We start from the raw sequence: 22,610 nt of genomic DNA on the forward strand, positions 1-22,610 counted from the left end.
CAGGCCGTGGCGCTGTCCGTGTTTTCCGCGGTTTTCGGGCGGCTGAAGGCGGCGTACTCGACGTTCGACGCGCTGGTTCGCGAAGAAGCGATTTCCGCGGATGTCGGCGTGTCCAGCAGAACCGCGGGGACCTCTCAGCGGGAGTTGCTGGGCGTGCTGGTAGGATTGTGTTCCATGGAGCCGTTCGAGGTGTTCGGGTGCGTCATCGACGTACGGATTCCCGCGGGGCGTGAGGCATAGCCGCGACACATCGTGGAAATGGTGTATTCCCGCAACAACTACAACATCGGCGTGCGAAGTCGGCGGCAGTTTCTGGTGAACGAGCTGATCACGTGCGCGGCTTCGCGCGCGGGGCTTCGCCTGGTGGACGGGCTGATCCGTCCGGAGAAACTGCTGGTGGCGACGACGAGTTTGAAGAGCGGGAACGGACTGTTCAACGTGAACTACGAGCGGATTGATCGGGTTTTGATCAACCTGAACGAGCCGGCGCTGCTGTGCTGCGAGGGCGAAGAAGTGTGCGCGGGGAGTGTTCCGGAACACGCGGATTTGATCTATGTGAAGGATGTAGGGGAGGATGGCGGGAGTGAGGCGAAGACGAAGCAGATGGCGCGGTATTTGACGTACAGCAACGCGAGCGAAGTGCTGGATTCGGTGTATCGAGCCAGTTCGCTCGCCGAAAACTGCCTGCATCGATTGGTCGACTCGCTGGCGGAGCGCAGCGTGCTGGAGGAGTGCAGAACGCAGCTGGGCGAGCTGGAAGTGAACGGGGTTTTCCTGTTTCCGTTCGTTCCGTTCGCGAGCTGCGCGGAGTTGGAGCTGAAATTGTCGAAGATCGACGCGAATTTTGTGCAGAATTTAACGATCACGCTGTCGAATTTGGGCGCGTTGATCTTCGTGCTGCAGCAATTCGCGGTTTTGTCGAATCGAAAGGAATTCGAGGGCGTGTTTAAGGAGATTCTGCGGAATTTCCGCGCGTTGTGTTGGAAGCAGGTGCCGAAGGAAGCGCTGCTGGTTTTGCTGGTGGTCGTGTTTCGCTATGCGCAGAAGTCGAGGCATTACAATGCGGCGTTGTACGGAGATAACGTGAGCTTCGCGCTGGGATTCTTTTTGTATTTGTGCGGATTGGTGGGAGAAGAGGAGAGGGAAGTGAGGAATAGACCGAGGAATTCGAAGTGATGAACGTGTTTGAGATGCTGCAATCGCACTTGATATCCTGAATGAAGTGAATGAAGTGAATCATTGATTGATTGATTGATTGATTGAATGAATGAATGAATGAATGAATGAATGAATGAATGAATGAATGAATGAATGAATGAATGAATGAATGAATGAATGAATGAATGAATGAATGAATGAATGAATGAATGAATGAATGAATGAATGAAATAAAATGAATGAATGAATGAATGAAATAAAATGAATGAAGTGAATTGAAGTGAATCATTGATTCATTGAATGAATTGATTGAATTGAATCGAATTGAATTGAATGAAATGAATGATTTGATTGAGTCATTGAATGAATTGATTGAATCGGTTTGCTTAACTGCACGATGAGTTTTATCACGTCAGCACGCACGATCGATTCTCTTCAGAGATGGAGAATCCGATGAAAGCGCGAGGGAGAAGCGAATCAGTGACGAAGACGCGAGCCAAGACGCAGACAAGCTCGAATAACAGCGAGTATTGGAAACGAAGCCAGTATATCACGTATCTCCGCAATATATTTGAAATCACCGTGTTTATGTTCCGATTGCGTGTTTGTTGAGAAAGAAACAAACGACTGGAATGTGGATTCATTGCTGAATCAAGGTTTTCAGTTCCCATACAAGCTGAATTATTTCAGAAATCGACACATAACACAAACAATTTGATTCAAACAAACACTCCATCCATTCATTCATTCATTCATTCATTCATTCATTCATTCTTCTTCTTCCAGCTCAAATCTCCACGAAGATACTCGGCAGATCAACGTCATCCGCCATCAAATCATCCTCCGCTCCCTCCGGCGAGCAGAACGCCAACACTTCGATATACCGCATCCACGGCTCCGTTTCCTTCTTCGTCACCTCGCGATACACTTCCACGATTTCGCGATTTTCTCGATCCTGCGCATCATTCCCTCCCTCCTTTTCTTCGCCTACCTTCGTGTCATACGCGTCATACAGTCGGAAACTTCCGCAATACACTGCGTCCAAATTCACTTCAAATTCCCGTAACAAATATTCCGCCAGCGCTTTGAACGTTTTTCCATCCGCCTATTTCTCAACCTCCCCGCGATTCCTCACCTTCCGCAGCGTCACGTGATCCCACTCCGTGAACGTCTTCTTTCCTGCGGTTAATTTCTCACAAGCCCCCGGTTCGCTAAAGTAAACCGCGGGAATTGACAGATTCGCGAAGCAGCTGCGATACGCCTCGATTTCCTTCATTCCCGCGGTTAATTTGAACAGCTCCACGGCCACCGTGCCGGTCACGAACGCGGTCGTGGTGGAAATCGCGGGAATAATCTTCCCGCTAATTTTCTTCACCGTGTTTCGGTCCGCCTGCGTGATTCCGTAACTGCCGCTCAAAAAGCCCGCCAAATTTTACTTCGCCGCGCGGAGGTTGGCGCAGGCGGCGATGAAATCGATGTGATGATTGGCGTCGTCGTCCTTCTCGAATTCCGCGGGAATGCTGCGCACCGACTGGAGAACCGCGGGATTCGGAAGTTCCGCCGTCAGTTTCGCGATTATCTCGTTGGTGTTGGTGGTGTCTAGAATGATACAAAAACCGCGGTTTTCTACTGGTGTCGGGCACAAACGCGGGGAATTCGATGGTTCGGAGGACTTCCAACAAGTGCGAATCATCCTCGATTTTTGGAATTCCGAGATTCTCCGCGTGCAGATACGCGGCAAACCGAACGAAGTCCACGTGTACCGGATTCTATGTTTCAGAATTCGATTCGAAGGAATACGGTTTCGTCAAATTCGATGGCATTCGGGTACAGTTTGTTCCCGCTCCAGAATTTATTCCCGTTCGAGTCCACAAAATCCCGCTACAAATCACTTCAATTTCCCGCGGGAATACAGGGAATTGATAGACTAGCTGACGAATCTCCGTGTAGAACAATTTCCGGAACAATTTCGCCGCCCAGCGCACACAATCGTCGAACGAAACGCACGGGGAATCGACCAATAATTCGTGCAGCTGACGCACGGCTTCGTCGTGCACATCCACTTTCTCCGCGATCGAGTCGAGATAACCGCGGGTGTCGCGATAGGAGCCGAGCGTTTGAATCGATTGGGCGAAGAGACCCTCGAAGGTGTCACGTGCCCACTGAATTGTGTGCTCGATTTTGTACGGATAATTCTTCAGCTGCACAGCGGAATCTTCTCCTCTACGCCTTATTTCCCCGCGGTTCTGCCACCCTGCGGATCATTGGTCGCACCGTAACTCTCCGTCACGAACGGCACGACGATCTGCGTATTCCCGCGGGTTCCCAGCGTTCCGGATTCCAGAAGCGGCTTATCAAAGCGGACGCAGCGGGAATCGACGTATTTGCGCGCCTCGACGTTGTCCAGCGCGTTGCAGACGAAGGTCAATCGCTCGAAGAACGCGTCGCTGAACACATTCTCCGTCTCGGGACCCACCTTCGTCTCGAAGAACTCGCATTTCACCTCCGGATTCATCGATCGGATCGCGCGAACCGCGGTTCCCGCCTTGCTCTGACCGATATCTGTGTTCCGGAACAAAAACTGCCGCGACAGATTGCTCCGCTCGATGCGGTCCATGTCCGTCACCAGAATCGCGCCCTCCCCCGCGGTTCCGACGCCCATTAGCGCGAGGTTTTTGAGCATTTCGCAGCCGATCGCGCCGGCGCCCACCAAAAATACCCGCGATTCTGCCAGCTTTTCCTGCAAGGTTTCCCCGAATACCACGATTTGACCGTCGTACCGACTCCCGATCTCCCGGCAATCCGCTACCCTCGATCCCCGCGGAAGTACCTACAGTGATCCTCGCGGGGAGGCAGCGCTTCGAAGGCGTCGTAGTACAAAAACTGTTTGATTGGCGTGAATTTCCCGCTGCACGCTTTCAGCACTTCCTGCCCCGCGATTCCGCCGAAGGCCGCGGTTATCGGGCAGATTTCGCCGCAGCAGGTCATAGCGAAGGTTCGCAGAACGGTTTCGTTCAGTTCCGCGGGACGGAGATCCTCGTCGATTGATTGGCTGACCTCGTGCGCCAGCTCGACGAAGATTCCCGCGTCTTCGTCGTTCCACGGGCGCGGCACGTGACCAAACCGCTCCATGAAACGGTCGAGCGCGAGAACCGCGGTATGCAGAGCCATGGCGTGGTCCATTTTCCCGAAATCGGTGTAGAGAATATCCGCGGGATGCCGGTTGGCTTTCCGCAATTCCAAAAATCGGAGGGTTTTCGGCTGCTTGACCAGCGTGCACCAGCCGAAGGATTCGTAGGGAGACAGCGAGGACGTGTCGCCGATCGTGAATTGCTGGGGTCCGAGCACGTGGACAGCACGTGGCGCGCAGCCATTCAGTTCGACCATCCCGCGGATATCCGAGAAAGTGACCAGATCGCCGTCTTGGAAGGGGTGGCGGTCCTCGGTGATCGTGACCAGGCCTTCCTTGTCCTACGCGTTAGAACCAATTGGGGAAACGGGGAAACCCACTCTGCTGATGTCTCCGACGAGGACAGTGCCGGGCTCGGAATCATCGATGTCGCTGACGTAGAAGGACTCGCCGAAATCGCAGAAAATGCGAACAGCGAGGCCGTAGTTGTTCACTCCCATGAAACACACGTTGTTAGCGTGACAGATCGCATCGAGGGTTTCTTGCTCCTTGTTGGGGAGATTGGTAGCTACAACGACCTGCGGCTGATCGTAATACAAGGAAATGTACGCGGAAGGTTCTTATATAGTCCTCAGTTATCTCCTCTTCGCGTCGGGTCACCGTCACGAACGGATTCAAGTCGCGAAGCTTCGGAAGGCAAATCTTTACCTTAGGGAAAGAAACCAAATCACACTTCAGCACGCGGTTTACCGAGATCCTCCTCCGTGATGTAGAAATTGGTCGACAAATCTTTAATGCATGCAGCCTCATTATCAAATATGGCAACGTTCTTGATTCCAGCTAGAATGATATTCTTCGCTACAATGAACTCGATACATTGAGGTTACCGATTTCGACACCTAATCCCTTCATTCCAATAATGAGCGCGCTTGAATGACCCATCTTTTTCATTGCGTCCTCTCCCAGGACGTAGAGTTGTCTGCTATACAGAGACTCATCAATCTTCTGATCTTCCATAGTAAAACAATAAATCTCGCTTTCAGAAATAGAATAAGAAGCTTGTAAAAGGATCTGAACTGTATATCTTTTGAGGCGATTGTACTCCCCTTCTATTGAAGTATTCAACAAACAAACAAACAACAAGCATTCAAATAATCAATCCACCAACCTATTCTTAATCCAACTGGGCTAACGCGTTCGAAATCTCCGAACACACTGCCATCGTGTCCTTCGCTTCGATCTTCCACTGGCTTTTCTCTCCGTCGCTTCCACTAAACAGCAGCGTCACCACATTCGGATGATCCTTCTTCTTCGCCATCTTCTCGACCATGTCCAGCTTCCGACTCGCTACGACTGTGCATCGCTTCTCTCCAATCTTTCTCGCAATCACCAAGCATTGTTCTCCACTCATCAACATCGCGTTCTACATCATCATCATCATCATCTCTCTTTCATCGCCTACTTTCACTTCCATCGCATCCACTTCGCATTCATTCAACTCAAACCGTCGCACCCCGTCCTCCAACGCCTCCAACGCGATCAAATCCCCCGCTTCCAGCTCCCCCAGCTTCGTTTTCTCCATTTCCCGCGGTTCCTCCTCCTGTTTCCCCAGTTTCTCCGTTTCTACGGTCGATACCTCCTTCTTCTTCTCGTCGCTGGCCTTGTTAACCTTGCTAACCTCGTCGTCGCTCTCCTCGGCGAGTTCCGCGGCCAATTCCTTCACCGACTGCATCGCCTTCTGGATCCACGAAACGCCCGTCCGTTTCGACTTTTCCACGATTCGCTGCTGCTTCTCGTCCCACTTCTCGCGCGCTCTGCCGATCTGCATCTTCGCCTTGGCGGTGGTGCGCGTGGCGACCTCGGAACTTCGTTCGATCGCCTTCTGAATGAAATCGGAGACCGCGAAATACCGGCACACTACCCTCGATTCCCCGCGGGAGCCCTACCCTCGCAGCCCTCCGCGTGGTCCACCAGCCAATCCACGTGCCCGCACCGCCGCGCGAACTCGTGCGCCGCGAAGAAGCCGCCCGCCAAGCGACAAACGCGGGGAATCGCTTCGCGGCGCAGCACTCTACTCTTAAATCGGGGAAACGGGGAAACCGGAGACAGCGATTGACGTCTTCGTCTTCGTCGTCGTGCCGGTCGGGTTTTCCGGAGGTCAGCAGAACCACGGTTTTCTACGATGAAACGCCGCCAGAAAGAAGACTTTCCCGCGGATCTGCTCGAGGCAGCGCAAAACTCCCTCCAGCATCAGATCGGACCCCCACAGCTTTCCCTCCACGTGTAACGCCTCGGGCAGGCTCCCGCTGGCGCGCGAAGATTCCCCGCGCAAATCGAGGCAGACGATCCCCGCGGGAATGCTGCGCCGCGCTCCCGCCACCACGTCCCCCGGCGCGACCATCAGAACCGCGGGGGAGAACAGGTTGGTCTGGGAGTGGGCGGGCGGGACGTAAAAATCGCGGGAAAGCGCGCGTTCCACGCCGTAATTTCGGCGGCAAGCGGCTTCGAGCGCGGCTTCGTTTCCCGCCCATTGCGCCAAAAGCGCGTCGACGCGCTCCAGTTTCGCGGGATTCAGCAGACTACCTCGCAGTCCCGCGGGAATCTCCTACCGGTACATGGCGGCAAGCCGGCTTCGCCAGAGAGCCGGCGAGCCGCGCACCCCGCGGGGAAGCAGTCCCGCGGAAACCAGCGACAGCGCGCCGTACGCCGCGAAGAAAACCGACGCGGGCGTTTCATCGGAGAGGGTTTCGGCAGTGCGGAGAACCGCGGGGATCGCGGAGTCGGGAGTGGATCCCCACGGGAGAGACAGAATCGCGGTTTGGAGGGACTCTGCGTCTTGGATCTGCATCAAATCCGATTCGTGGAAACGGAGTAACGCCAAGAGGAGGAAAACCGCGGGGATCGCAGAGCCCTCCACCACCATCCGATCCATCAAAATCTCCGCCCACCGCGATCCCACAAGCGGAGAAACTGGGGAAACTGGGGAAACGGAGGTACCCTCGACCGATTCGGAGCGCGTCGCGTCTAGTCTCGACGCATCGTGGAATCATCTACCGATCGTGGAAACCGTGGAAACCGTGGAAACGGGGATCTCCTCGGGGGGGAGGAAGGCGCCGAGGATCCAGGCGGAGGGAAGGAAGCCGGGCTGCGCGGGCGGGGCGAAGTAGGGCGTGGGCGTTTCCTCGGCGGTCTGGAGAAAAGTAGAAACGTGGAACCCACGGTGACGAAGTCGTCCTGCTGCTCGATGGAAAAGGAGAAAGGGAGAAACCAGTGGGGCGCGACGCGGTCGAGATGGCGGGAAAGCGCGGGGAAGTGGAATTCGGCGAGAAGGTGGATCAGCTCGTGCAGCCGCACCGCCGACCTCCCGCGGGAGAGCGAGAAAAGGGGAAGCCGGACGGTTTCCACGATGGAAATCCCGCGGTTGAGGAGGAGATCGGCGGCGGGGTCGATGGGTTGGGAGGAAAGAAGCGTCTTTTTCGGGCCTTCCAGGTCGCGGAGGTATTTCTCGGGGTCGCGGAATTCGATTTCGAACATCTGGAGGAGGAAGAGGAGCGAGAACTCGCGGTTAAAGCCCATTTTTGTGAGGAAAAAAAGCGCGAGTTGCGCGAGCACTACGCTTCAGACGGCGATTCCGAGGCGAACAGGGGTGGTAGGCCGCGCTGGTGTGGATCAATACGCCGTAGATGACCCAGAGCGCGTCCTCGATCACTTTGGATTCGCTCTCCACTAGGATCGACAGCATCATTAAGGTGATGTACTGTTTTCGGAGAAACAGCGGTAGATATGATGCAGGTAATCTTCGATGATGCCGCTGTTCACCGTGTTGACGCTCCATGCGTTGTCCGCCAGACTTGTCACTAATGAACTGTCGATGTCCAGCAGAATCGAGTACGCGCGGCAGCGAAGCTCTTTGCTCAACTGGTAGTTCGAACGCCGCAGGACCGAACGCACAAAACCGCGGTTCGGGCTGCGACGCGCCAGTTCCGATTGAAGCAACTCAGCGAGCTTCTGCGGATCGTCGGGAAGCGGTTCATGGATGTATGCAGGTTCAGGCTCTGGCTCCGGCTCTGGTTCTGCTTTTGCTTTTGCTTTTGCTTCTTGCAGTCCCGATTTGGATTGGGGAAGGGAAGCAGAGGTGGATGCCATGGTTTGCCCCGGATTCAAACCGCTTGGATTGAGGGAGGAAATACCCATAGAAGGGTCGTGATGCCTATGGAATAGCGACATCGTACGAAAACGTACATGGTCGTAAAATCAGCCTGAAGTTCCCCAGACAAATCATGCATCGTATCCTCTAAAGTATCTGCTTTTCACTCGAAATCCACAATGGTACCGTCAAATTCTCCAGGTTGTGTATCGATGCCGTCCAGAAACTTGGAAAATCGGTACCACGTTAAGAACTCCACAGCTCCACAATAAGGATATATTTTCTTTTTTCTCTGGTTCAGTAGATGAAGAATTGGCGTTCGGATCCACTTCTTGTGACACTGGAACTGGGTTTGCTGGCGCTTCCGTTGGCGTAAATTCTGTTTGTCATACGACACAGGAATCACACACCTTGACCCCAGTCTTCATCTCCATCGGATTCTTCTAAAACAAACAAATTGCTCATTCGTAAATAAAATTAACCAAAAGTATTCCTAAAAAACAGTTGTACAAAATAACCCGATCTTTTGGAATTCAAATATCAGGCAGATCACACAACAAATCGTGTTAACGCAATGCAATAGGCTTGGAATAGGGAGAGTGGATACTAGTCCATCAATCCATTCCATTGTACTCCTTACTTTGAAGTCCATCGTAAAGTTGTCCTTCCCGACTCGGCCAAATTGGAAAATAACGTTATTCATAGAATCCTCGATTTGAAAGTTTTTAACAGAAGGGATAGTGACTCGGTTTCGAAAGTCCATGTAGTACGTTTTCAACTACTCGTAACAACATCTCTAAAGAACAGAAACATACCACCGGATCCCATTCGGGAGGTTTGGTGGAAAGAACGTTGATTTCCGGAAGGGTGGGATTCTGAGTATAAGATAGCGGGTTCTTCATATAGATTTTCATTTCGTAAGGCTTCCAAGAGGAAAAGAAATTCCTTTTGTATTTGATCAGCACTTCATTCAAATCAACGAGTCTTGTACTATGGATCGACGCCATAATCGATTCATCGAGACAAGCGTAGTAGGTCGTGCCCAAAAAGTTTGACTTGACACAACCCACAGATGTTCGATCTTCCGCTGTGAAACGATTTTCGAGAGGAAGGCTATTGCAAGGATCGGTAGGAATAGACAAAAAGAGGACCGTATGAAAACCGCACATTTTTCGCCGTGCTGTGATCAGATATTTGTTCACTCTACCACTGACAAATTGAATCTGAACCAAACCCTCCAAACTGGACATACAAGTCGTAGTATTCGGAACGCATCCAGCCTACAAAGCGTCTTTGAATAAGGCACATATAGATTGAGCCATTATTAGGGGGAGGAGTGAATAGCAGCAAGAGATTGTTGCTTTCTGAGGGTCTCGTCAGGAAATCACTCAGCTGCTCATTCGTATTCGAAATAATAGCAAAATCATAATTCATTGGTGATGAAATAGTGCTGATGGAGTCACAACACGCATTATTCCAACACGAAATTGAAAATCGTATTTTTGTCCTTGTGCATTCAGTGAACCCGTGTTGCACTTGTAAATTGAGATTACTCACTCACAAAAACGAATTGTTGGGAAAGTTGCATCATTCCCGTTTTCCTCGTTTATCAATTTGGCTTTTATTGGGAACATGGCTGAAGAAAGAATTGATGTGGACCATAAAGTGGAATATGTAGCTCACCGTGGGATATGATTTAGGGGTAGGGAGTGGGAATAAACACTTCGCGTACTTTTGTGTTCTATAATGAAGGCCATACGCTTGGGAACCCTATCCGAACCATTATGATGCAGCAGTAGGAGCTTTTTATCGTGGAGTTACAGTTTTAGGGAAGGAGTCGAGTTCTGTGGTTATTCGGTGCCTCATCCTGTCGAAGCCAAGATGCATCTCCGTGTGCAAACTACAGGTTTGGGATAGTAGCAGGGTGCGTGATGTGTGTAGGAGAAAATGCGACGGAGGCTTTGATCAAGGGTCTGCGTACGTTTGAGCATATCTGCGATGTGATTGGCGATCGATATGAGAAGGCCTTGAATTAGTTTTTCTGTTCTGTCGTTTATGCCTTGTTTGTTGGATTTCTCTTATATTACTTTATCTCTTCTCCTCTCTTCTGCTTTCATTCATTCATTCATTCAACAAACGAACAATCTCTCACATATCATCAAATACGGATCTTTTTCCTGTTCCTTTTCCTTTTCCTTTTCCTCGTCCCTTCCCTCCTCGCCCTCCTCTTCCTCTTCCTCGTCCTCTCCGATGGACCAAACTGATATGTCGATTCCGTCCAGACACCATTTCGATCAACCCGCTCAGCAATTCATCGCAGAGAATGCATCCCGAATACTCCGTCTCTCCTCCCGGCAACGGCGTGCTGTTCTTGTTAAATGACACTTTCAGCAGCGACGACTCGCACTCCTCACATCGTTTCTTCATTACCTGCACATCGTGCAAATTGGCGGTAAATCTTCGTCCCACTCCCTTCCTCTCCGCCTACCTGAAAATCATATTGCACTGATTGCAGCAGAGCTTCCAGTTCGGTCGACTCTCCAAGTCCAGCACCATCATCCCATTGCACTTCGCTTCTCCGTCCACGTCTTCCTCGTTCGGACATCTGCTCTTCACTCTCTTCCCATCCCCTACCGACACACGCCGTTCGCCAACAATCCGAATTTGCATGTCGGATGAAGACATTGATTGCACCCCTACGCTCGACCCTCCCCGCGGTTCTCACCATCAGCGACATTCCATCGAACGGGGGATTGTTGTAGCAGAACGGACACAGCGGATACGTGACCCCCACAAAACGCTCCGAATTCCCGCGGGAGTAGAGCAGCAAATCAAAACCGTCGAGCGGACATTTGAGTTCCTTGTAGAGTTTGATGGTCCCGTTGGGCGGGAGATTGTATCTATTTGGCAGGATCCCCGCGGGACTACGTGACATTGCACTGAGCGCAGTAGAGGCGGGGCGGCGGGTTTTTGACGTATTTCATGAATCGTTTGCAGATTCCGCAGCGTGACAACGGTTTCCCCGAATCGACGAGGAGAGAAAACTCGGATTCGAACAAGGCGTCCATGTCCTAGAAGCGTGAAACGGAGGGAGAAACGCGCACGGCGATGTGCTCTTTGAAATAGATGAATTTCTGCTTGAAGACCAGCAGCGCGTGGTCCACGACGTCGTCCATTTTCGCCTTTCCCTTCGCGATGAGGGCGCATTCTTTCTCGATATTCCCGCGGACGATCGGCAGCACGAGCTCGGGATCGATGCTGTAGATCCCGTGGATCAACACAATGCCTAATTTCGTGGGGATGAGCGTTCGCTTGGGGCCCAGCGACACGTAGTTGCGCTCTAAAATGTTCGCGATGTGAACGGGGATGGACGCATCCGTCCCGATTCCGTTTTTCTCCATCAAACTTATCAGCTCGCTCTCGGTTAAATACCCCGGCGCCGACGTGTAGCCGTCTCGCTCCGCGATTCGATCCACCTCCACCACCTCGCCCTACGTCTCTCGGTTTCCACGTTTCTACTTTTTGGAAGGAGTAGGCTTCCATCGCAAGTTCGGCTTCCGAAGCGTCGTTTTCGTCGTCGCTTTCGTCCTCGAACTGGCTGTGATACAGTGCGGTGAATCCCGGCTGCGTCACGCGCCGATAGGAATACGAAAACGTTTCATCGCCGCCTCCAAACCGCACGAAGGTGGTCACGAACTTGCAATCTAGATTGCACTTCGGTTTCACAGCCAACCGTCGCTCACCGTCGCCAAGAAATGCGTGGCGATCAAGTCGTACAGCGCGGATTCCCCGCTCGGAAGCGTCGACGGATCCACCGAAACCACCGGCGTGATCGGCGGATGGTCGCCGGCGTCGACGCCTTTCCGCGGGACGCGCAGTCCCCCCGCGATCAGCGCGTTGACGTAGCCTCCCCAGCGAGGATTGGTTCGATGCTGCTCGACCGCCCCGCTAGAACTCACAGACTGTGTTCCAAACAAACAGGAGATTGTAATGCTCCGGATAGGCGGTGGTCTCTGTCCGCGGGTAGCTGATGTACCCTTTCAGATAGAGCCGTTCCGCGTATACGGTAGCTTCTTTGGGGCCCATTCCAAGCGATCGGGACGCCAGTTTCAGCATGGTCACCGTGTTCATCGGCACCGGTCGCACGCGCGCGCCGTTCGATTCGCGCACCGACAGCACCGTCAGCGACGACACCGACGCCAGTTTCCGCGAGAACACGAAGAAGGACTAGGGAGAAACCGCGGGAATCAGTACTTCCTGGTCGAACAGCCGGCCGCGCTCCCAGGAGAGCGGGAGAACGCGGGAGTTTTTCTTGACGGTGACGTTCAGCGTCCAGTAGTGCTGCAGGTGAAAAGTGGAAACGTGGAAATGCCTCGCCCTTGAAGTTCTGGATCAGATCGAAGCGATCGACGCAGAAGCCGAGCGTCGGAATCTGGCAGGGGCCGTAGGAGATCACGGAGCTGTCGAGGTCGCTGTACTTGTTGCGGAAGAATTGCGTCTGGAAGCGACTGAACGCTACGCCCACTTTCAGATCGAGTTCTTGGCGGGCATCGACCGCATGGGCTTCGTTCTCGTTGGGGTCTTTTAGGGTGCGCATCGCCTTGTGGATGTCGGGAGCCGTGATGGCGGAGTAATAGGCACGGTAGATGCGCTTTGTTTCTAGAATGGAAGCGAGGACATTGCGATACCTCGCCAATTCTTCATGACGGGTTTCACACAGTTTAGAACTTCGAAACAAATGTTCTCGCCTTCATTATCGCAATCCAACCAGAGGACAACGTAATCACTACATTTCAACGACTCTATCTTTATCTACACGTTGGCTCCGACGCTGCGAAGGTGATGGATCACTCCTCCACTTGCTTCCTTGTGGATCGTCTTGGCAGAGAACAAGTCCAAGCAATCCGTCTTCTCCCAGTTCTGGTATTCGGGAGCAAAGTCCAGATTGAACACATGACCCACTACCGAGGTAACCTACTCCGTCAAGCTTCAAGCAATGAAGCGTACCTTGAACGTCACTTGCTTGCCTAAGAATTCCCCGTCAAAGATGTGGATAGGGAGTTTGCCTGTTTTTGTCGTGTGTGTGCCTTTTGAAAGAATATTGGCCACACTTCCAGCGATCGATGGCTTTTCCGCCACCATCAGCACTACAGGAAGAGTCATGAAAATAGTTTGTGAAATTCTAGTTTACAGAGATCATGAAAGAATACACAGTTGATATCTATTTGGAATATAGCGATCCCATTATTCTAGAGGAAGATCCAATTCAGCAGTTGATCGCCAAAGCTCTATTTTGTGAGATTTATAACTCTATAGATAGCTGAACCTGACAAAAAGCGAATCATTGCATATAGGAAGAGAGAAGATATCAAAGTATCATGGAGTACGTGCCATTCATCATAGATGGCTTTAATATCCTATCTACTACAAAACCAGTTAAAAGAAAAGCTTGGCTGCTCCATTCACAAAACGAAGTACGGCAAGCCTTTGCTCTGTGTACCATTCGGCTTTTCTGCATAAATGTCAGAAAGACGAGAGGCTGTCAAATACATTCTACAGCGTTTCTCACCAAGGCGGCTTGGTTGCACTTGCTGCTTCTCCCGATTTGTATATTTTTAATCAAATTGATTCATTATCAATAGTCTCATTGGAGTTGATGTAATGCGTTCTGACTTCTCGATGTCTCCTCAACGCTTTTCTTTCCTCTTCAACTCGATACGCTCCAATTTCCACCCAAATGAGCAATCCACCATCACTTTCGATACATTCTACAGATATTGGACGTTGAAAGAAGCATATCTGAAAGCAATCGGAGTAGGCTTGGGACATCCGCGTTATGATCCTGGATCTTTGGATTTCTCAAACGTTGTGGATGAAAGAGAAGATCGATGGGTCACGCTAGGCGTTATGAATGATGAGATTATGGATGATTGGCTCTTCTACACCACGAGGATTGATGAGTACTATATGGTTTCGATTGCCTGTGGGAGAAGAAGTCGAATGGATGAGTCGATCCGGGAATTCGGGGAAATGGAAGATGTGGAGATCGAATGGGAACATCCAAAAATAGGAAATGATCATACAATCGAATGCGATTTGTGCAGACTCAAGATAAATATCCAGTTCGTTCACGTTCAACAATTGTTTTTACCCTCTTGATTCTATTTCATTTTTGTGATATAACGTCGCGTGAATGACGAGAATGAGATCATTGTGTTCTTTAGTCATTATTTCTGTGGTTTCGTTGTTTGTTGAATTGTGTTGTTTTTACGCATAGGTTCTTCTCAATAGGCATATTTTCACTCCGTGTAGGTAATATTGAAGGGTACTGGAAGGTGATTGTTGCTTTTGTCAAACCTTGCTAATTTGTAGTATGTGATGAACTCGAATATTAATGAGTCCCTTTATTCTCATGGAGATGGGCTTTCTTCCCGAAACGGTCAAGAATTCGATGTGACTTTTGCCTCCCAAGCCTCGTAGTTTTGTTTGTGTATGCTCACATTCAGAATAAATAGATGGGAATTTATGAAACAGATTTTGCGATTTTGGAAAGGGTGTGTTGATTGTTAACTTCCCTTCATCGTCTAGTCCTGTATCGATCGTCTATTATTTAAAACCGGACGAAGTTGAGACCTATAAGCGCCTCAAGGAGAAAACACCTCTCCGAGACAATGTGCATCTAGCTTACATGATTCAGCACAATAACTCTCAATACCCCATCAATAAGCTTCGAAACAAAGCGATTTCCTACATTACCACCTCCCACTACTACTTCTCCGACATGGACAATTGGCCTTCCCGTTCTCCGTTTCCACTTTTCATCACCACATAGCGAATCTATACGACGAGCTGCTTCGTTTGCCGCGCTCCGCTCTGAACGACGACAAATTGATCATCATCGTGCCTGCCTACCAGATCAAAATGGCGCCTTGCGACACTTTCCAGCAGTGCGTGGCCACGTTTTTTCCCTTGTTTTCTGCCATTCCAGATATGGGTCCTATTTCCCCAAGACCAAAAAGGACTTGCGCTCCTGCATCCAGGACCACCGCTGCCAGACCTTCCGTCCCCGCGAATGGCTGCATGACTACTACCCGCGGGGATGGTTCGATTCCAAGGAGCCGCTGATGAAGCTGGAATGCTTGCGATCTGATACGCAGGAGCCGTATGTGGTGGTGAAGCGGTCTGCGATGCTGCCTGCGTTCAACGAGTCTTTTGTGACGTACGCGTACGATAAAATCCAGTGGTTGGAGCATCTCCGACGATTAGGGTATTATTACCAAGTGATGGTGGAGGGATACTCCGTGGACGTTCCTCATCCTCCGTAGAGGTGTAGAGAGGGGATAAGAGGTAGATCTCCCTATCGCGATGATTTCTTCAAGCAAATTCGGCAAACACGCATTTTCCCGAATTACGATCTCTACCACGATTTTGTGGACCTGCTGAACAGAACCATCGAAGATCGGAGTGTTATCCAGCTGTGTCGAGGAGCGCGGATTAACCCGAGACGCATTTATTTTGCTTCCGATTTCAAAAAGAAACCGAAGAAGAAGGAGGAGGCAACGCAGGCAACGCAGGGAGTGCAGGAGATGCAGGCAACGCAGGGAGTGCAGGAGATGCAGGCAACGCAAGCGACGCAGACAGAAGAATAAACGAAGAAGATAGTGCATATGTGTGTGTGTTTGTAATGACTCTATGCGTGGAATTTGTTTGTTGAAAACCAAGAGACGACGACAACGGTTATTTGGCGATTTTGGCGAAGGGTCGATTTGATAGTCAAAAGGCACAGAAAGAGAAACACGGAATGGGTAAAAGAAACGGAGGAAAGAAATTCAGATGGAGGAATGGGAAGAAGCCTAAGGAAAACGTCTGGAGAACGATGGAGGAGTGTCCTCGCGAGAGTGAACTGTTTGAAAACTATTACAAGCTCCAGAAAATCGTTCCCGAAGAGGAATGGGGGCAATTTATTGAAACTCTGGTGATTTGTCGATTTCCTGGGTTATTTGTAGAGACGAGATCTTCCTACGACATTCCGCATCAATGAGGCCGACCCCAATTTTGATATCATCAAGAAAAACCTCAAGACCAAGTATCACTTTGATGGGACCGTGGAATACGAAGGCCAGCAGATCGGCTGTGTTCACCCGATCGAGTGGTACGAAGGGGAAGGAGCTTGGCAAGTAAAGGCAGTTCCTTTGTTTTCCTTAGATCGATCTCCACCGCAAGAAGCTCCGCAAGGTGGAAGCCTTCAAGGACCTTCACAAGTACATGATAGCTCTCACGCTGTCCGGCCACATCGGTCGCCAAGAAGCCGTCAGCATGCTTCCTCCGATGTTCCTCGACGTCCAAAAAGACGACATTGTTCTGGACATGTGCGCCGCCCCGGGCTCGAAAACGCTCCAAATCCTCGAGAAGCTGCAAAAGCAAGATGGCCATGGCATCGTGGTAGCCAACGACGCGGACAGCAAGCGCGCGTATCTGCTCGTCCACCAAGTCAGCCACCTCAAGAGCGGCCGCATCATCGTAACGACGCACCTCGGCCAGCAATATCCCTTCCTTCGGTCCCTTCCCCGCGGTTCTGTAACCCCTAGATTCGACGAAGAACCGCGGGTATCGGCGGACTCGACGTGCCAGAGCGGCTCGTTCGACCGAATTCTGTGCGATGTGCCGTGCAGCGGGGACGGTACGCTGGTATCTCGCATCTGATTGGCTGATTGAACGGTAGCGAAAAGCGCCCGATTTGTGGAAAAAGTGGAACATCAAGTACTCGCTGGCGCTGCATCCGCTGCAGATCGCGATCACTCTCCGCGGCCTGAAGCTATTGAAGGTGGGAGGCCGCCTCGTGTACAGCACATGTTCATTAAACCCCATCGAGGACGAGGCCGTCGTCATGGCGCTGCTGCGTCGCTGCGGCGGCGCTGTGCGCATTGTCGACGTCCGCGACCGCTATCCCAAGCTGCGTCGTGCCGCGGGACTCTTTCAGTGGCAAGTCGTCGACGGACAAAACCAACCATTCCCGCGGTTTGACGCCATCCCCGCGGAAAACAGACGGCTGTACAGGGAGTCGATGTTCCCACCAAGCGAAGAGGCGTGTCGGGAGGCGCATTTGGAGTGGGCGATGCGGTTTTTGCCGCACCATCAGGACACCGGGGGTTTCTTCGTCTGCGTGCTCGAGAAAACCGCGGAAATCCCCAAGCTCGACAGAGAGGAGGAGGAGGAGGAGAATGAAACGCCCAAGGAGAACGAAACGCCCAAGGAGAACGAAACGCCCAAGGAGGAGGGAGAAAAAAGCAAAGCGATGGAAACGGAGAACGAAACGTCCAAGGAGAATGAAACGCCCAAAGAGAACGAAACGCCCAAAGAGAATGAAACTCCTCAACAACAACAAGAGGAAGAAGAAGAAGAAGAAGAGAACGAATTGCTGGACGGCGATCTCGTTGGCATCGTGAAGGACGAGCAGCAGTATCTCGCTTTTCCCCGCGATTACGCCTAGAGTATTCTCCCAGAACCGCAAATACGACGTCCTGATCCCCTGGAACAAAGAGATGTACCCCCGTTTCCCCTTTTCTCCGTAGCCTCCCCGCGCTGCGCGCCTTCTACGGCATTTCCGACGCGTTCGACTGGGACTTGATCTACTCGCGCTCCGCGAACCACCACGTTCCCCACATCGTGGGATCCCTCACCCGCAGATCCTCCTCTACGTGGACCCGGTGGTGAACGCGCTGTGTCTGCGCTCGCGCTCGGCGAAGCGGCTGAAGGTGGTGAACACGGGGCTGAAGCTGTTCGAGTACAACAGTCGGAAGTGCGAGTGCGCGTACCGCATTTGCCAGGAGGGATTGCCCGTGCTGCGGCCTTTCATGACCAAGCGCGTGGTCGCGGTGGATCGCACGGACTTCCTCCGCATTCTGGAGACGCAGAAGAACTCGGCGGAGCTCGCGGCGTTCGCGGAGGCCACGCAGAAGCAGCTGGAGGCGATGGAGGTCGGCGCGTGCGTGTTTGAACTCGATGCGGAGACGAGGAAGCGGCTCACGGAGAAGTTCCCCGCGTTCGAGAGGACGTTCGAGACGATGGGCTGCGTGGTGTGGCGAGGAACCAAATAGTAGGAGAGAGAGGGGAGAAAGAGTGATGCGTAGCATTAACATCCTCGTGACGGAAGTGGATATCGAGACGATGCGACGCGTTCTCACCATGGAAGAAGCAGAAGAAGAACAAAAAGAAAACTAATGGCGTGTGTTTGTTAGAACAAAAATCGGTTTATAGCGATTCGAATGACTAGATTACAAGTGTTGCTCGCGCTTTATGCGATTCCAGACGTTCTTCACGTTGTCGCGATGGCGATTGTTCAGCTGGCGCCCGATCTCCGTGTCGCCCAAGCGCCCTTCCAGCTTCAGCTTGATCAGCAGCTCCGTTTCCCACTCAGCCCAAGGACTGGTGTTCGTCCGCAGCTTGCGGATCTGCTGATATAATTGGATATATGTGTACTGCGGCATCAGCTTCGCGATTTCCTTCTCGCTCGCGCCGCTCTGGACATATTCCTTCAGCTGCTTCGTCGCAGCAGCCGTCCATCGCTCTCGCTTCTTCGAAAGACTGTTCTTCCACTTATTAATGCACTGACTCACGCAGCGAGTGCCCACATATCGCGAAATCTCGGTCCAATGACCTACACCGAAGCGATTAATGGCAGTATGGAGACGGTTGCACTCCTCTTTCGTCCACATCTTGGGAGGACTTCGACCACTTGGGTTCTCAAATATCTCTGACTCTGGGAGAAGCATCCAATCTCCATCGCTATCCTGCTCTCGCTCCTCAGAATGGTCTCGAACACGTTTATGCTCTCGTTCTGGCTCAGGTTCAGGTTCGGGTTCAGGTTCAGGTTCCAAAGGGAACGATCCTCTCTTCGATGGAGGATACTGAACGGGCATTTCACCGATCGTATTCTGATCCTGAGTGCTTTCTTCCGTATTCATTTCATTGGTATAATTGATATCATCATTTATAAAATCATTATTATTAGTATTATTATTATTATTAAAAGTAGTAGTAGTCGAAGTAATAGTATAATTATCATCATTGCTATCAATATTATTCATTTCTTCTCCCTCTCCTTCCTCCTCCTCTTTCATCTCTTGCTCGTTAAAAAGTACTTCCGAACTGACTGATGTGGGAAACGCCACATCTTGGTTGGGAAGAGACATTGCAAGTGTCGCAGATTCATTGGCAGGTAAAACAGTACCATTTTCGAACGCGAACGAGGGAATTGGAAGACTTGAGTTGCACCGATACAACACACTAGAACCTCTTGGAAGCAAAATAGACTTGCTAACCGAGTCGCAAGAACCCAGAGGATTACAGAGCGGAGGATCGGACATCTCCAAAAACGTATCACAACAGCATGCAGAAGAGCAACTGGCAACAGAAGAACTGCAATCAATAGTAGAGCAGCCATCAAAGCAAGAGGAGCAACCCATGGATGAGCAATCAAAGGAAGGACAGCAATCAATCTCACTGTCAACTGGAGAATAGCATCCATTATAAGAAATATCTCCATTCATCCATTCCTGGCTATAGTTGGGAAGATAAGTACAACTCGTACACAAAGGATTTGACTCCCCGAAATTGTTGTAATCATAAAGGGAAAGTACTTGTTCCATCCTTAGACCAGAAAAAATACTGAGACTTTGAATACTTTGTGACTGGTCTTCCAGTTTTATCAAGAAACTTCCAGGAAAATTCTTGATATAATGACAATAAGGACTTTTGATTGGATTATTCGGGGAGTTTCATTCAGAAAAACAAAAAATTGATAGAATTTATGGATTTCCTTGTTTCCTTCACGCCGAACATTAGAAAGGCCATCTTGTACGTGTTGTAAGACGCTATCCGCTTGCTTGATACCACCGATAGAGATTACTTCACTTGGAGTAACAACGTATCAAATGGAATGATTTTATGATAATCATCATTTGAACTTCTTAAGCAAACATTACTGGATGTAGAAGCAAATCGGAACTCAAAGTGACACTCAAAAAATGGAAGATTCTATTTCGATTATGGAAAATGATGCTCAAGATAAGAAGCGAGAGCTTTCCGCAATTAGAAAGCAACAAAAGTAGAGCAGTGGGAGAGAGATGCGACCTATAGACTTGAGAAGAAAATGAAGAAAAAGGCACTCGGAGCAAATGAACGAGATGAATCAAAATGGCCAAAATGTCTATTTTGGATAGCTAAGTGTGCACGCTTCTGTTCTGGAGAAAGAGCACCGGGAAGCAAATACTGTATCAACCATATTCATATGGACCCATCGTATACTCCGCCAAACGACGCCACGTCGAGAAAACGAGTGGTTTGCCCGATCGATCCTTCTCATACGGTATTCGAAGACAAACTAAGCAAACACATTAAAATTTGTAATAAGTCGAAACAAACACAACAAAAGCAGCAATGTCCGTATTACGTCGAGAATTTCAACTGTGGTTCTGAAGTTCAACACGAATCGCCGGCCTTCGATTCCCAAGAAGCCGTTTTTTTTCTTGTTCACGATTTCACAGTTAGAAGCAGCTCTTCGAGGAGCAGTTGGAGCGAAAGATTCGTTCTGTGTATCATGAGCTCTTTCCCAACGGCATCCCCATGCATGCTCTTCGCCCCGCTTCCTTTGATCCCTTTATTGCAGATAAAGCAGAACGCGGAGCCACACAGGACTCGCTTCGCCATCTTTATCAGCAAGTGAGCATGATCAGCAACATGCAAGAGAAGTATGTTATCATTTTTTCCCTCCATTCAACATCAGAAATCTCATCAATGAGGACTTTGTATTCGTTGAGTTTGGAGCCGGTAGAGGCATGCTCAGTCTCGGAATCGACTTCTGTTTAAACGGCGAAGTGGCGAATGAATCCAAGCCAAAATCCACCGATTCCCGCGGCAAGTATCTGCTCCTGGACATTTCGCCTGTCCGCTTCAAAGCAGATCGCTGGCTTCGCCACAAAGAATCGAATTTCAGTCGAGTTACGGGGAATATTCGCGATCTTGACCTGAGCAAAATACCCATTTTTTCTGTCAATGGAAACCAGAAGTTTGTGGGAATCGCGAAGCATTTGTGTGGCGTTGCGACGGACTACACGATTCGGTGCGTTTTGAATGGGATGCAGAGCGGACTGGAGGTACATTGCGCGATGTCGTTGTTAGTAGTGTGTCGGCGTTTGCATTGCGACATGTTGTCACCATCGCTGTCAGTGGCACAGTTTCGTCGGACACGCGTTCTACAAGGCGCTGGTAAGCGAAAAAACATAAAAAATGAATGAAAGGGATTCGAGGAAAAAGAGTGGGATTTTCTTCGCCGATTAACGAGCTGGGCGACGAGCACGGTGTGCATGGAGTGAGTGTGTGATGTAGAGTAAAGAGCATTCCTCAAGAGAAAAAGAGGAAAAGAAGAGGGAGGGAAAAGAAGAAGAAGATGAGAAGTGTTGTGTTAAGGAAGAGATGTTGACCTACAATTCTGTTAAAATCGATTTTATTAAGTGTGTTTTTAAAGGAGTGGAATGACGAAAAGACTTGATCCCGAATTAGGTCGCATGTCGAAACGAATCATCGATTATTGCAGAAGCAAATTCATTGAGCAGGAAATAAACAGCATTTTGAAAGAGAAAGGAAGAGAAGATCGCTTTCATTCCGAACTTGTTTCCTATTGTGAGGAGAAGGAAAGTGTGGAGAACTGTATTATACTGGGATGGTTAAATTGCGATGTTTGTTCCATTCTTTTCTCTATGCAGCTCAAGTCAAATCTGTGGAGCTGTGAAATTCAAAAAAGCGAAATCCCAAAGGAATGTCTTGAGGAAGAGGTAATTGTGGGAATTGATGAGGCAGGAAGAGGACCCGTGGTGGGTATCATGCTATTTTGATTCTTTATGTGTAGGACCGATGGTTTATGCTGCTGCTTACTGGGCAAAGTCAAAGAATGAGGAAATCAGCAATTTAGGGTTTGATGGTAAATTTGAATTTTGAATATGATTCTAGACTCGAAAAAGTTTACTTCGGGACAGCGAGATGGGTTCCGAAAGACAATCGACGAGACAGGTTCTATTGGCTACCTAATTCGATCTCTTTCTCCTAAAGAAATATCTGCAAACATGCTCCAAACGTATCCAACGCTTGATTCTGACTATCGATAGAGTTCCATATAAC

At 50.3% G+C, this 22,610-nt stretch overlaps 11 protein-coding genes; 6 read left to right on the forward strand and 5 right to left on the reverse strand.

The window, feature by feature from the left end:
- Positions 1 to 603: 603 nt before the first annotated feature.
- Positions 604 to 1,753, forward strand: GSBLH_T00001001001 (uncharacterized protein; the record flags this gene model as incomplete). XM_013039315.1 has 2 exons in its annotated part: positions 604 to 1,125; positions 1,158 to 1,753. 2 exons carry the CDS (start codon positions 604 to 606, stop codon positions 1,215 to 1,217), a joined length of 582 nt encoding a protein of 193 aa, XP_012894769.1. The 3' UTR covers positions 1,218 to 1,753.
- A 192-nt stretch (positions 1,754 to 1,945) lies between these two features.
- Positions 1,946 to 5,305, reverse strand: GSBLH_T00001002001 (uncharacterized protein; the record flags this gene model as incomplete). Its single annotated transcript, XM_013039316.1, has 13 exons — positions 1,946 to 2,113; positions 2,150 to 2,263; positions 2,294 to 2,564; positions 2,595 to 2,757; positions 2,789 to 2,927; positions 2,959 to 3,039; positions 3,072 to 3,379; positions 3,412 to 3,963; positions 3,993 to 4,629; positions 4,669 to 4,866; positions 4,898 to 4,990; positions 5,022 to 5,146; positions 5,176 to 5,305. 13 exons carry the CDS (start codon positions 5,303 to 5,305, stop codon positions 1,946 to 1,948), a joined length of 2,979 nt encoding a protein of 992 aa, XP_012894770.1.
- A 118-nt stretch (positions 5,306 to 5,423) lies between these two features.
- Positions 5,424 to 6,075, reverse strand: GSBLH_T00001003001 (uncharacterized protein). XM_013039317.1 has 2 exons: positions 5,751 to 6,075; positions 5,424 to 5,711 (listed from the first exon to the last, which is right to left on the reverse strand). The coding sequence occupies exons 1-2, from the start codon at positions 5,868 to 5,870 to the stop codon at positions 5,463 to 5,465; spliced, it is 369 nt and encodes a 122-aa protein (XP_012894771.1). The 5' UTR covers positions 5,871 to 6,075; the 3' UTR covers positions 5,424 to 5,462.
- A 130-nt stretch (positions 6,076 to 6,205) lies between these two features.
- Positions 6,206 to 7,220, reverse strand: GSBLH_T00001004001 (uncharacterized protein; the record flags this gene model as incomplete). The annotated part of the gene is made up of 4 exons (XM_013039318.1): positions 6,206 to 6,359; positions 6,389 to 6,465; positions 6,495 to 6,867; positions 6,898 to 7,220. 4 exons carry the CDS (start codon positions 7,218 to 7,220, stop codon positions 6,206 to 6,208), a joined length of 927 nt encoding a protein of 308 aa, XP_012894772.1.
- Positions 7,221 to 10,061: 2,841 nt separating this feature from the next.
- Positions 10,062 to 10,492, forward strand: GSBLH_T00001005001 (uncharacterized protein). XM_013039319.1 has 4 exons: positions 10,062 to 10,109; positions 10,142 to 10,230; positions 10,265 to 10,341; positions 10,377 to 10,492. The coding sequence occupies exons 1-4, from the start codon at positions 10,068 to 10,070 to the stop codon at positions 10,469 to 10,471; spliced, it is 303 nt and encodes a 100-aa protein (XP_012894773.1). The 5' UTR covers positions 10,062 to 10,067; the 3' UTR covers positions 10,472 to 10,492.
- Positions 10,493 to 10,583: 91 nt separating this feature from the next.
- Positions 10,584 to 13,598, reverse strand: GSBLH_T00001006001 (uncharacterized protein; the record flags this gene model as incomplete). Its single annotated transcript, XM_013039320.1, has 12 exons — positions 10,584 to 10,893; positions 10,924 to 11,045; positions 11,074 to 11,335; positions 11,364 to 11,506; positions 11,540 to 11,926; positions 11,955 to 12,139; positions 12,169 to 12,383; positions 12,415 to 12,662; positions 12,703 to 13,094; positions 13,124 to 13,221; positions 13,252 to 13,409; positions 13,443 to 13,598. The coding sequence occupies 12 exons, from the start codon at positions 13,596 to 13,598 to the stop codon at positions 10,584 to 10,586; spliced, it is 2,676 nt and encodes an 891-aa protein (XP_012894774.1).
- A 498-nt stretch (positions 13,599 to 14,096) lies between these two features.
- On the forward strand, positions 14,097 to 14,594 carry GSBLH_T00006176001 (uncharacterized protein; the record flags this gene model as incomplete). Its single annotated transcript, XM_013039321.1, has 1 exon — positions 14,097 to 14,594. One exon carries the CDS (start codon positions 14,097 to 14,099, stop codon positions 14,592 to 14,594), a length of 498 nt encoding a protein of 165 aa, XP_012894775.1.
- Positions 14,595 to 14,598: 4 nt separating this feature from the next.
- GSBLH_T00001007001 (uncharacterized protein) lies at positions 14,599 to 15,760 on the forward strand (the record flags this gene model as incomplete). XM_013039322.1 has 7 exons in its annotated part: positions 14,599 to 14,681; positions 14,713 to 14,776; positions 14,808 to 14,911; positions 14,942 to 14,989; positions 15,024 to 15,235; positions 15,268 to 15,394; positions 15,424 to 15,760. Exons 1-7 carry the CDS (start codon positions 14,638 to 14,640, stop codon positions 15,758 to 15,760), a joined length of 936 nt encoding a protein of 311 aa, XP_012894776.1. The 5' UTR covers positions 14,599 to 14,637.
- A 476-nt stretch (positions 15,761 to 16,236) lies between these two features.
- On the forward strand, positions 16,237 to 18,656 carry GSBLH_T00001008001 (uncharacterized protein; the record flags this gene model as incomplete). The annotated part of the gene is made up of 8 exons (XM_013039323.1): positions 16,237 to 16,410; positions 16,442 to 16,612; positions 16,641 to 17,123; positions 17,158 to 17,894; positions 17,926 to 17,979; positions 18,008 to 18,089; positions 18,122 to 18,531; positions 18,566 to 18,656. 8 exons carry the CDS (start codon positions 16,237 to 16,239, stop codon positions 18,654 to 18,656), a joined length of 2,202 nt encoding a protein of 733 aa, XP_012894777.1.
- Positions 18,657 to 18,709: 53 nt separating this feature from the next.
- Positions 18,710 to 20,083, reverse strand: GSBLH_T00001009001 (uncharacterized protein; the record flags this gene model as incomplete). The annotated part of the gene is made up of 1 exon (XM_013039324.1): positions 18,710 to 20,083. One exon carries the CDS (start codon positions 20,081 to 20,083, stop codon positions 18,710 to 18,712), a length of 1,374 nt encoding a protein of 457 aa, XP_012894778.1.
- Positions 20,084 to 20,586: 503 nt separating this feature from the next.
- Positions 20,587 to 22,597, forward strand: GSBLH_T00001010001 (uncharacterized protein; the record flags this gene model as incomplete). The annotated part of the gene is made up of 9 exons (XM_013039325.1): positions 20,587 to 20,952; positions 20,988 to 21,184; positions 21,220 to 21,310; positions 21,356 to 21,589; positions 21,618 to 21,701; positions 21,734 to 21,804; positions 21,961 to 22,310; positions 22,342 to 22,413; positions 22,443 to 22,597. 9 exons carry the CDS (start codon positions 20,587 to 20,589, stop codon positions 22,595 to 22,597), a joined length of 1,620 nt encoding a protein of 539 aa, XP_012894779.1.
- Between the last annotated feature and the right edge of the window lie 13 nt (positions 22,598 to 22,610).

This window comes from Blastocystis hominis, assembly GCF_000151665.1.
Source record: "Blastocystis hominis, Singapore isolate B (sub-type 7) whole genome shotgun sequence assembly, scaffold_1".
Classification (NCBI taxonomy): domain Eukaryota; class Bigyra; order Opalinata; family Blastocystidae; genus Blastocystis; species Blastocystis hominis.